This window comes from Colias croceus, chromosome 6 (genome assembly GCF_905220415.1).
Source record: "Colias croceus chromosome 6, ilColCroc2.1".
NCBI classification, from domain to species: domain Eukaryota; kingdom Metazoa; phylum Arthropoda; class Insecta; order Lepidoptera; family Pieridae; genus Colias; species Colias croceus.
In genome coordinates, this window is record NC_059542.1 from 4,794,295 (window position 1) to 4,806,972 (window position 12,678).

The 12,678-nt window shown below is 32.9% G+C and overlaps 2 protein-coding genes across 2 annotated transcripts; both read right to left on the bottom strand.

Annotated features, from left to right (window-relative positions):
* Positions 1-1,931: 1,931 nt before the first annotated feature.
* On the bottom strand, positions 1,932-6,539 carry LOC123692643. Its single transcript, XM_045637411.1, has 3 exons — positions 5,564-6,539; positions 5,222-5,269; positions 1,932-4,627 (listed from the first exon to the last, which is right to left on the bottom strand). The coding sequence occupies exons 1-3, from the start codon at positions 5,652-5,654 to the stop codon at positions 1,932-1,934; spliced, it is 2,835 nt and encodes a 944-aa protein (XP_045493367.1). The 5' UTR covers positions 5,655-6,539.
* Positions 6,540-7,825: 1,286 nt separating this feature from the next.
* LOC123692847 lies at positions 7,826-12,665 on the bottom strand. The gene is made up of 5 exons (XM_045637644.1): positions 12,168-12,665; positions 11,255-11,393; positions 10,083-10,222; positions 9,260-9,379; positions 7,826-8,288 (listed from the first exon to the last, which is right to left on the bottom strand). Exons 1-5 carry the CDS (start codon positions 12,304-12,306, stop codon positions 7,843-7,845), a joined length of 984 nt encoding a protein of 327 aa, XP_045493600.1. The 5' UTR covers positions 12,307-12,665; the 3' UTR covers positions 7,826-7,842.
* Between the last annotated feature and the right edge of the window lie 13 nt (positions 12,666-12,678).

Here is a 12,678-nt window from a genome sequence, read left to right on the forward strand (position 1 = left end):
CTTTAACATAATTCCTACAGACGGGGATAATTTACAGCATCTTATTTAATTTCCATTAAGTACTACTACTCATTAACTACAAACTGTAAATTCTGTACATTTTAACAATTTCTAAATGTCAGACCACACGGGTTTTCTGGTAAAAATCTGATACATGCGACAAACATAGTTACATACCTACTCGTATTATTATTTATAATGAATTCGTACTCGTTAATTCTTGAGCATAATAGGTAATTCGGTACTTAGCTTAAGCTTATAATCTCTCCTCTGCTACCTAAGGTTAAGGTGATCCAAATACGATCAGTTCAGCAGTTTCAGAGTGAAGGAATACGACATAAGTATTATTATATAGAAATTACATACTCTCGTCGATTTAATAAAATTAAATCTTGTTTATCAAAAATATTAGCTTCCTTTGAATGTCTCCCTAAAAAACGTCTTCATTTCGTCCTCAGGCTATTGTGAAACATTACTTCTTATGTACTATAGCTTACTTAGGTATCATAGTCGTTTTCGGGTAAACAATGTAATATGTATGAAGAAGTGAGAATAGTTTAGTATCGTAAGTGGATTATCGAGAAGAAAGTGTAATAATATAGCTCACACTTGTATGTTTAAATGTGCGTAAGTAGTTCAGCTCATTATATAAATAAATGGTATTGTTCCATTCCTTTCCATCGTTGTGTTAAGTGAACAATAATGTAATGAATAACTTTATGAAGGCATCTACGCATAATGTTAATGTAAGGGAGTAAATTTTTGTATAAACAAGTCCACAAACTCGTTTTGTAACAAAGCGAAAAATGTAAACCACAACGGTGTTATTTTAGTACTTCGTCGTTGAATGAGTGAATAGGTATTTACAAGGTTTGTTAATTAGGACCGTCATGTTTGGTATTTCAATGAATAGATTGTAAGGTAACAAAGGGACAGTTTGTTGCTAATGTAATTAATTTTTGAAAAGGATGCGTTAGGTGTTTATCATGTGCTTTACAACTCAAATAACATTTATTTCTTTGTTAATGACCTAAAATGGACGTATTTATGCGAAAAGGGACCAACCCACACCGAATCAATTTCGAGAAAATGAGGTTTTTGTGAAAATCGCTTGCAAAAACTATATGTTGTAAAATTTGGGGGAAAAAAGTTGTTAGGCGTGTGTATCATATCGAATCCTTTCTAGGGATACCAGTTGCATGGATTTTTATTAAATTGTTACAAAATAATCGTTAAAAAACCTCTCGGTTCCATCTTGCAAAAATACATATTTGTGGGTTGGTTCTTTATTGCATAATTAATTTTGGTTTTTAATATCGTCATAATAAAGGAAAATCTTAAGGTATCGGACTAACGCAGGATAGATAAAACTGCGACAGGTCACTGGGCCATCTTGCGACACACGAATACCTATGAAGTTAACGAAAAAAATATAAAAGATGGTGATTAGACCTGTTGTTCGTGTAGATCGGTATGCTGGGCTGTACAGAAGATGGAAGAAAAGCTATTTATTGCATTTAGTGGAGATGAGAATGTTGATATGGATGTGTGGGGTGACAAGAATAGACAAAGCAAGGAATGTATACATAAAAGGAAGTTTGAACGTGGCGCTTATTAAAGAAGGATTGAAAGGAAGTCGTCTGTCTTGGTATGGACATAGGATGATAATAGATAACATGGATGAGGATAGATGATGGTGATGGGTAAGAATATTGATGGTTGAAGAGGATGGTAAGAGGTAGGCCAAAGAAAAGATGTGTTTGAGTGTGAAGTTATATGAAAAAACAAGGAGATAATAGGAGATAAGGGCAGAAAGATGATAAAGGTATTGTAATAATTGACTATTTGACTTTTAGCACGCTTTTATTATCAAAAGTTTAAATAATGTAATCTGACACGAAAATATTATAAAGAAATTCACATACATAAAACTAAACATCAGCACCATCATCGTCCACTGCAAAATCAAGAGCCCCGGAAAATCCATCAATATCGTCTTCAAAAATTTCGTCGCTTTTTAATTTTTTATAAAAATCTTGGGCATCGCTCGGTATTAGATGCATTATGCTTTTTATATCTTTTAATTTTGCCTCCGATATTGGTTTCCCTGTGGGCCAAAGTAAATCCATATCTCTTAAAGACAAAGGTTGAGATACACTACGTACGTTTTTTTTTAAATTAACTTCAATATACGGTTCGTCTAGGTTTCGCCTCATAAAAATTGAGTGCAATTGTTCCTTTTTAATAACTATTTCTTTGGTATCTAACCAAGATACCTTGGATCCGTCTTCTGCTTTTTTCCTATTTGTAGTATTTTTCTCTAAATTTTGTGACGACAAAAAGTCTTTTTTGTCAAGTCTTTGTACAATCATCGGTTTATTTTTTTTACATGATTTCATGGTGCGTATGTAGTCTTCCGGGGTATACAGCCTTTGTTGGTGTTTTAGGGCACACTCAATTCTACCAAAATCTGTGTCATTTGGTAAAAAACTGTGACCGGACTCTAAAAATCTATGGCTGATTTGTTTTAGGGTCGGGTGGTCATTTAATAATGCTTTAAGCATCAGCGTCAATTTAATATTTCTATTTTGGCCGCCGCAGGAGTCACTCCAAAGTATTAAATGTTCAACACCATCTCTTAATTTTTCCGTGATGTGTTTTATCAAACAAGAACCGACTTCCTGTGAACCGCGGCCGGCCTCCCCTTCCACCCAAACATTACAATACGCCTGGCCATCACTGCCTGTGTGAATGCCTAGATTGTACACCCAGACTTGTCTTTTATAATAAATAATATTAGTGGATATTCTTGGAAGTGGTAACGTCTTTTGCAAATCAAAAGTGATAGTTTCGATGGTTGGATCTTCTTTTGCCAATTTCATGTTATTCTTTAGTTCTTGCTGCAATAATTGCGCTTTTTTAATATGATTTTGGTGATCTTCTTCGAGTTTATTCTTCTCTTCCTCCGAAGCATGCTTATGTTTGCTTTTATAGAAGTCGCATTTATTACAAGTGTCTTTTTTAAGGGGTTTGGTGCGTAGATTAAATTTTGTTACAAAAATGTGTCTAAATTTAGCGAAAGAAAGTAACGTCTTGCCTGCTGTCTTAGCTTCTTCACTATAAATTTCATAAATTTTGGCGGTAGTCATGTCTGATGTTAGAAACTTTGCGTCGTTACTATCAGCTCGTCTATAATGAGATACGTAAGTTGGTAGTTTATTAATTATTTTTATCAGAAACAATTCACTTTCTTTAGAAACAGAATTATAACCTCCTTTTCGACCACGCCTATCTTTGAGGCAATTATTCCGCATTTTGCTAAGAGCTGTATTTATTCGTTTGGACGATGTTTGAAGAGTTTTCAAGAACATTTGTTTACAAACAAGGATGTCTTTTAAATAGTACTCCCGACTGAATGTTTTGTTGTTTTTCATTCCAATCGTGTTTTGCATAGTCGTAACATATGCGCGTTTCTTTGGTTTTTCTTTAATGCATGATACTAGATACATATTTTGGGCTTGATAAGAGTCAGTCGAATAGAATTTATTGAATTCTTCTAGTTTAGTCTCCGTTGTTATTTTATCCTGACATTTTTTTGCACAATTGCAGATGTAATCCATAAAAACCTTAGGTTCGATAGTTTGCTTCTTATAATTCACATAGCTAAGATTACTATATTTTCTTTTCTTCCTTTCTTCTCTCAGTGTTCCACCAAATATTCTTTTTCTACCCCTGATTGGCCTTCCTTGCGAGGATGCGTTAGGTTCAGTATCTCTTACTTGCAAGATTTGTCTGGCACTGGTGCTTTCAATTTCTATTTCATTCCGTGTTTCAGTTGGTATTTCATGAACTTCTATCAAATTCCTTATTAGTGATACTGAATTCGTTGAGCTTTTGTCACTAGTATCACTACTATTTTTACTAATATGACAATCATAATCTGGATCCTGTACTGAGTCATCGCTATTGATGTATGTTATGTCCGAAGAAACCGGTGAATTTGGTGCAGACTTTTCGGTAGCATGTAGGTCCAAGTTTTCATTATCAAGGGATTCTGCCAGAATATTGAATAATTCAGCTGTCTTTGGTGTCATGGGTGGCAATGGAGAAAAGTCACAGTGCGGGTCAGGAGTGAATGGAGGGTCTAGACTCTTTTCCAAGATGCCTTCACCACTTTTTGAATTTAGAACATTGCATTCAAATCCCGTTACATGTGAAATAGTTGGTCTAGGCGTTAGGGGCGAATATGGGGGAGCTTCCACGCTCTTTTCACCATATTCCGCATCATGCGGGTTGACCTTACGTGAGGGGTCATCGATATTAGATGAAGAAATCGGTTGTCTATGTGATTTGTTGTCAAACGATTGCGCCTTTGGTGTAAGTGGAGTGAATGCAGTTGAATCCAAACTCTTTTCCCCAACATACTTCGTAGTTTGTTCATTTAAAGCTTTGAATTCAAATCCTAATGCTTGTGAAGTAGATTGTCTTGTCGTTAAGAGGGAATATGGGAGAGCTTCGACGCTTTTTCCACCATACTCTTCTTTATTGTTAGTTTGGTTGTTAGTTAAAGCTTGAAATAAGCATGCTTTCTCAGTTAGAAGCGGTTTGTCATCAGCAACGGGCAAAGCTGTAGAAGATACAAAAATTTTATCTTCTGACTTTTTTAAACAAAGCTGTTGTAAGGGGCCATCCAATTACATCACATAAAGTTCAAAACTTTTAAATTGTCCAATCTTGGTTCTTATTTTTATTAATTAATAATATTTAATAAAATCAACATTAAATCAAATAAAAGAGTATAACGAGGTACTAATATATATATATATATATATATATATATATATATATATATATTAAAGGCACCTCCCACCTCACCCCATTAACATGTGACGTAAATATGGATGGACCCTAACGGTATCAACGTAACGAAACAAACACACCAGACATAATATAAAGCAAAATTATTGCACACAAAACATCAAAAAACATTATCCTATGCAATGATAGGAAATTCATGCGTTTATTTACGAATAACATATTTTCGTCATTATTAATAAAAATCAGGAAAAATTTATCATCATTTGAAAAAAGTCCTTATCTTTCTGATATTAGAATTTCCGATCACTGACAATAATAATAATTATTCGGTAACAGTATAATAAGAGTTTGGATCACAACATTCGAAGTGCTTTAGACATAAAATTAATAAGTAAGTAGGTACCTTTTTTCACCTTCGAAGGGCTGCTTACTGGAGTACCTTCTATAACTTCTGCAACATAAAAAAAATAAAATATAAAAGTAATAAATAATTATTACGTGGTAACTACAATAAATAGATCGAGCAAAATCTAAATAAAGTTTTACTCTCCTAAGTGGTCTTTTTTCTATTATTATACGAAACCTCCTTAAAATCGCGGAAAGACTTTAATTAAAAACCACGATCGTCACTTGATTTATCATAAAAATCATAATAAGATTTCATGATAAAACATAAAATAGACAGATTTTAGGTTAAGTATAGTTAACATTAATTTCAGTTGTTTTTTTTTTTCGAATTACTTACCATTACTGTAGTCTTCATTTTCATCTTCTGAAATTTGTATCAAACAGGCACTTAACATAGCCTTGGTTCTAGCACTCACGTTTCTACGCATTTTTTATTATTAATTCAAACGAACGTTCCACTAAGAAAGTCGCAAACGCAATGCAAGTGTTGCCAAGACTACTAGGAATGACAGATGTTATAAAAAAATCCGTTAAGTGCGAATCGGACTCGCGACACTAAGGATTCCGTACAAATAATTTTATTTTCTTCAAATATTATTCCTTATTTTATTATGTATATTAATTAAGACATTAATAAATCTATTATAAAATATTTCTTGTGATATCTGCTCCCTCTCTCGCATTTGTATAGGAACTGACATAAAATTGAATATAAATTACCATTACTTGGATTAATTACCAAAAGATGTCGCTATTCTGAATAACGAACAAAGTCTTGCATAGAATCACGTTTTAATATGGGCAATCATAGAATATAAATGTTAACATTGGTATAGATCTTTTCATTTTTCACTTAATACTATTGAAATTAAAAACTAAATAGAACTATGCCATTTGGTAACTTTCAAATCGTGAAATTTCACTATACAAACAAGAACCAAAGTTAGTTGGTTCCTTATAACTTGAAAAATTATAATACTTTTTGTGATAAATAGAACCACATAACTTTGGTTCTAGTTTGCATTATGGAAATGGTAAGGATTACATAGGGGACTTAAAGGAACCAAGTAGCATGGGTACTTTTAACGTTTAAAAATAGACGAACTAGAAGAACCACTCCACATGGTTCTTTTCTGTTATTTGAAAGTTGACAAAATTGGGTTGGTTCCGTAATTGACAGTTAAAAAAACTAATTTCTAGTTGTCGGACAGCTACCAAATTTTTTGGGACGGTAGAATACCTTTTTAAAACCCTAGCTGTGCACTTAACTCAATTTCACAAAGATTGTGGGTTGGTCCCTTTTCGCATAAATACGTCCAAATTGGCAAGTTACCTAAATGAAAACTAACCTCTTCTAACTAGTTAACTATATCTTTATTAATTTATATTCCAATGGTTTAAATCTATTTGAACAATCATTAAACTCAGTTACGACTTATCAACTACCAGTTAATTAAGTTGTGTGTTGTATTTAAATTTTTCATTTTGAGATGAATGCATATCTATAAATGTTTCTTTTACCCTGAAATAAAGTCTCCACTAGTGTAAGCCAGTAAGTAGTAACTTATGTAATATGTTAAATAAAACTACCAGTTAAGTTGTGTGTTTTATTCTTTGACATCTTAACCATTAAATAAAGTGCATAAATAGGAAAACATTATTTACAAATAAACCTTATTTCGAATATCATACATACAATCAAAAAACTTATTAAGAAAAATAAAATGGTTGCCAGCTTTCTTAGCTACTCTGTAATCAGACCCAGCCTAAATCATACACAATTTTAATAACAAAGACAACATATTATTTAAAATCTTACATTAAATACATTTTGAAAGGAACATTTTACATACAATAAAATTATACAACATTAGAATCGTCTTACTTACTTATACATATTATAGTATTTAATTTTTATTATTATATTATGTACAATACTTAAAACTACAGTTAACTTACGTGAATTGTGCAAAGCGCATATACTGAGGTAATAATTTACAACGTGTAAAATGGTGACTAAAAATTGACTACAACATAGCGACCCCTAACCGACGAGTTTTTATAATTATCAAATCGTTTCAAGCGATCTAAATCGTGTTTTATTACAATGACTTATAATAAACGCCAAAAAATTAAAAGCAAATATAGATTAATCATTGAAGATACTGGCTTGTAGCAAGATTTTCATAAAAATGCATCTAACATGTTTTTAAAGAATACAATTTAAGCATTAAGTTTAATTATCGAAATGAAAGAAGACATTAATGAAACAACATTTTGTATTCATGACTCTACTACTAGCTTAATAGTATCATAGATTATATTCGTCCATGATAGTATCTAGTATATCGAATAGATCATGACTTCTTATTAATTTCCCAAAAATGTAGTACCATCAAATACCGTACATTTAAATTGTAATTTAAATCAGTCAAAACAATTTAATCACAAAATACAAACTAAAAAGAAATAGGTAACAGAAGTGTCATGGATAGATGTCCGCCATTTAAACAAGATGGCGCCACAGTCGAACGCTAATAATTTACCGCGCGTTCTCGTGAAAACCTCGTAAATTTTACAAGGCAATAAAATAAACCACTTGATGATCAATTACATTTATATTACAACACCGCTCCTTGTGATAATTTTCGCCGTTTGATCTTTTGGCTTCTCTTGTTCGAGATCATGTTTTGTTGAAATTTTCTTCCAAGTGTCTCCGAGCGCTTTGGTGAAGTGATCGTCGACGCCTTTGTTAGAGGTTTGTGCTTTGTCGTTGTCTTTTAATCTTGAGGTTTGAATTTTCTTCCAGGTGTCGCCGAGGGCTTTGGCGAAATGGTCGTCTACTGAGAGACTGGGGTCGTCCACTTCCATGGCGATGATTTTCGTTGGTTTTGGAGGTTCTTCCGTTTTGAATAGAATGGGACTGCTGGCTCTGTCTTTTGTGTTCGGTTTGGGGCCCGGTTGGACGGCTTCTGTGTTCTTCTTGAAGAGATTCATGTAGTTGTCGCCGAGGGAACGTCTGAAGTGCTCCTCGATGACTGTGTCGCACATTGATAGGGAATCTGTTGGCAGAGAAACGTGTTAGTTTTGGTTGTTTGAACTGAGATGTTTAAGGCTCTTAAAGTATAAGGGTAAGCATAAATATTACAATAAATTAATAGCAGAATTAATCCTTTACTGAAACTAGCAGAACATAAAATAATTTAGTATCATTGTTATCACAATAAAGTGATGATAATCAAAAACTTTCGTTATGTAAATAAAAAGGATAGATACAATATGATTTGGTTTAATCCATTCCATTGTACATAATAAGTCTCATAGGAAACACGAACAATAAATTAGTTTTCTATTATGCATAAATTATTTCACCCTCTTTAGGTGTCGTTTTCCATTTCCTTCTCATGTCTATAAATTAATAATACATAATGTCTATTTACATATAAAAAAATCTTAATTGATTCAACAGTAGGTTATAATTATAATACAATTACCTATGTATGTATGGTTTTACCGAATGAGATTTAATGTTAAATTACTGAAGACAGACGATTCTACACCCTATAACTTTTACAAAATCTAATCGATTTTCCATAATAAAAACAGCCTAACTCCTACCATCAAATAAAACTTTTAACGAAGTTTTTTTTTAATATCTCTATCGAATTATCTTGACATTTTGAAAAATTAAAAATTTCTTAAATTTTATTATATCTTTTTTAACCGACTTCAAAAAAAGGAGGAGGTTATCAATTCGGCCGGTATGTTTTTTTTTATGTATGATACACCGATTACTCCGAGGTTTCTGAACCGAGGTTTTTGTTCGATGCGGAATGGTGTCGAATTGGTCCCATAAAAATTTGATTCGGATAGGCCCAGTAGTTTTTATTTTATGAGCATTTTTGTCTGTAGGTATTTGTAAATTTTGCAAGTGCAAGTTTGAAGTCGGTTGTTTTTAACGCAGTTGTTATCACTTGTTAGAGAGTAACCTTAATTAATTTTTATTTTATTTAAAAAAAAAGTCCATATTTACCAGGGGGCGGGTCACTAGTCTTAATAACACTAGGGCGTGTGTAGGGCGGCGGCGGCGCGGGCCGAGTTCGGAGCCGCATGTCGATGGGTGCTTCGCCCCGTACTGGGTATTCTGGCGGTGCTGGAATAAAAAGAAAGAAAGGTTTTATAGTATGTTATTAGAAGGCTGTAGAGATATATATATATATTTTTTTTCCCTCTTTGTAGTTTACATTTTAATAAAAGAAGTATTGTAATTTACATAGAGTACAGTTGTGGTTTGTGTTAGTACAAAGTTTAGAAGGAACATAAGGTTGTAGTGCTATTGTAATGTAGTTAGTTTTTTTGCTATATCATTTTTTTTGTGTATTTCGACTTAAATGTCCTTGAAGTTGGCAGCTTATAAGTGGACTTGGAACTGAATATTCATAATCAGAGTAATTTACGTAACAATTATCAAGTGACAAAAACACCATGTTTTGTACATATTTACTTAACCTTGCCTTATCCATTGAGGCATTGAATGGTAGAATAGGTAACTGTTACAAATAGTGATAAACTATAACAAAATCATAAAGACACAATTCCACACTCCTCACATTACTGTTGTTGTTGTACATTATGTCAAGTTACATAATAGTGTAAACAGGCGTAGAGCATTTTTTCGTTGTTCCTAACTAGTGCGCTCAAAAATAATCTACGCAATGTTCTAATACTAAACAACTCTGAATAAGAGTTTTCGTTTAGGTACTCTAAAAATCACAAAATAATGCTCTTGCTCTAGATCTATCTCTTGCGCTATGTTCGTTTGATGTAAATGCACCGTTACACAATTCAAAACCCACCTTTTCCATTAACAGCTACATTAGTATCCTCTGCTTCATCAGAAAACTCTCCATCGCTGTGCGTGTGCGCGCGCGCGATCGCAGGCGCTGTTCGCTTCTCGTTGAAGGATTGCGAGCGTAGCGCCATCTTGCAATTGTCTCTGGAAGTTTATGGAAGTATATGTTTAATTTCTGTTGACAGAAGAAGTCGAACAGCTGTTTACTTAACTTGGTACAAGTAGTTTTCAGTCCAATTGATTGTGTTGTTACTTGAACATGTTTCTATCTTTATTTCTAAAAGAGCCATAATTATATTATAGAGTATTACCAACCTAACTATTAATTATTATATACGATGATGGATGGCAATAAAAGGCATAATTTTTTAATAAAAAATGAATCGAGCAAAATATGTTACAATTACCTAACTGTCGTGTACATGGAAAGAAAAAGACCCAATAAATCATATACTAAAGTTCCATTTTGAATGTATGGGTGACTGTTTAGTATATTAATGCAAATTCACATAACATTTAGCGAGCCTCCTCTTAAGAAGAGTCAAGGAAATAGTATTAAATTGTATGTAAGCATATGAATTTTTAAAATCTTTCTTCTAGGAAATAATAAATGCTATAAGAAGACGCTCCTGTAGCATGACAGTGCGTTACTTCAACCGGCTATTCGAGAGTATAATTAATTATTATCAGCTATTCGATTATGTATTTTATAGATGATGCATCGTATCAAAATTTTAAATCAATATACCTAATGGAAGAATTGTAATTACTAATATAACCGTGATAGATTATAAAAAAGTGACATATTATACTGTAACCTAATTAATCTATTTGGTTTTATTGAAATTAAAAAAGACAAGAGCATTTTCATCGTATGAATTATTAAATTGATTTTACATTTACTTATTTCTCTAAATAGAAGTTATTCAAGTTTCAGGTAACTGGAGTGAAACTACCGACATAACACCAGTAGAACATAACTCGTAATCTAAATATTTTAATAAAATACAATTATACATATTATAATCAACAAGCTGTTCGCACCGGTTGTAATTTTTCAATATACCTAATATTCCCTTTCATGAGTTCATGGCCTGACTCCTGCGCTTCTCAGACGATAAGATCCTATTCCGTATCGTCTGTGCTACACAAATTACAACTCTAACTACAAAGTACCTAGGTCTATATTCCGGCAGGCGCGTACGCCGCTCCCTGCGCCACTTGCCCGTGAGCTCTTTAGCCTGACTCCTGGGCGTCTCTGGCGAAAGGGTCCTGTCCCCTTCCGATTCACCACTAGACGCTGTGCTTGGTGTCTCTGTAACAATATAATTTATTTACTAATCTAGATAGATATCCAACTAAGTAGGAATCGTAAAATACGCTTTGACTAAGTAACTAAGTCCTAATAATTAAAACGAAGATAAAGAAATAAGAGTTTTTATTCAATTTCAATAAATTATTATTAATACCATACTAAAATGTGATTAAATTATATGTAGGTACTGCAACTTTAATTTTATGCATAATTTGTGAATAATAAAAAATAACAAACGTTAAATATTTCGTAGGTAAGTATATGTATAAGGTAGAGCTATTGTTAATTATTATATTCAAATATATAAACACTGTTCACACATATAATATGGCTGATAACCTCAATAGCGTAAATATTTAGCACGAATATAAAACATCAAGTAAACATGCGTGTAAGTAGATTAATAATTATTGTATGTACCTATTCGCAATATGGTATGAAAGAATTCTTGAAAAAACAAAGTGATATTATCAAACATTTGTAAGTAAACAAAACACTTGGTGAACATTAAATTCAATGTTAGGTAAACTGTACGAAATATTAATTATTAAAAAATACAACATAATATTTAAGAAAATAACATAAGTATTAAAAATGAAAATATTAAAACTTTCATTCCGAATAAGAGAATAAGCAAAAACATATATGTATTTAAACGCAAATTATCAATCCTAAAATCAATAATTAAATTTTTTCTGAACCAACTCATACAATATTTTGTCAACAACAAAAAAATCAATTTATTCCATAACGCAAAAACATTATGAAAAGTACCTTTTTGTGAAGGAGCAGTCCAAGGCTGCCATAGAGGAACATTAAATTTCGGGGAGTGAGGAGGTTCCATTGATAGATACGAAAGATCACTTAACGAAGTCCGAGACAGAAGCAACAAATATTGCTGAATTTCCATCATCAACGCACTGAACCACAAGCACTCACATCAAGGCGCGATAAAGAAACCAGAACGATACTTAAAAATTGTAATCGCGCCAATAATCCTATAGAAAACGGAACGTTCCCGCTCTGGCGTCTCCGCACAGGTAACACTGAAGGTCGACTGAATAAAAAACGAGCTGGAAGAGATTACATTGGAATAAATAAATGAGATAAACAAAAAATGAACCGAAAAGGAAAAAGAGCATCACGCTACATCCACGCGGCCGGACGTTGAGGCGCTTCCTTCGAAACATAACTACAGGGCGTTTTGAATTCGAATCTGCCATCCCAAATCATCGGCCCGCACTTCCACTGACACTCCGATAGCCAAGCCGAAGGAAAGTCATGT

What these genes read in the sequence shown, in the direction of transcription:
- LOC123692643 (XM_045637411.1), bottom strand. Translation starts at nt 5,654, where the DNA reads ATGCGTAGAAACGTGAGTGCTAGAACCAAGGCTATGTTAAGTGCCTGT. An exon ending in AAATGAAGACTACAGTAATG is followed by an intron (nt 5,270 to 5,563) that starts GTAAGTAATTCG and finishes TTTATGTTGCAG; the next exon opens with AAGTTATAGAAGGTACTCCA. An exon ending in CCCTTCGAAGGTGAAAAAAG is followed by an intron (nt 4,628 to 5,221) that starts GTACCTACTTAC and finishes TATCTTCTACAG; the next exon opens with CTTTGCCCGTTGCTGATGAC.
- LOC123692847 (XM_045637644.1), bottom strand. Translation starts at nt 12,306, where the DNA reads ATGATGGAAATTCAGCAATATTTGTTGCTTCTGTCTCGGACTTCGTTA. An exon ending in GACTGCTCCTTCACAAAAAG is followed by an intron (nt 11,394 to 12,167) that starts GTACTTTTCATA and finishes ATATTGTTACAG; the next exon opens with AGACACCAAGCACAGCGTCT. An exon ending in GACTAGTGACCCGCCCCCTG is followed by an intron (nt 8,289 to 9,259) that starts GTAAATATGGAC and finishes CTCTGCCAACAG; the next exon opens with ATTCCCTATCAATGTGCGAC.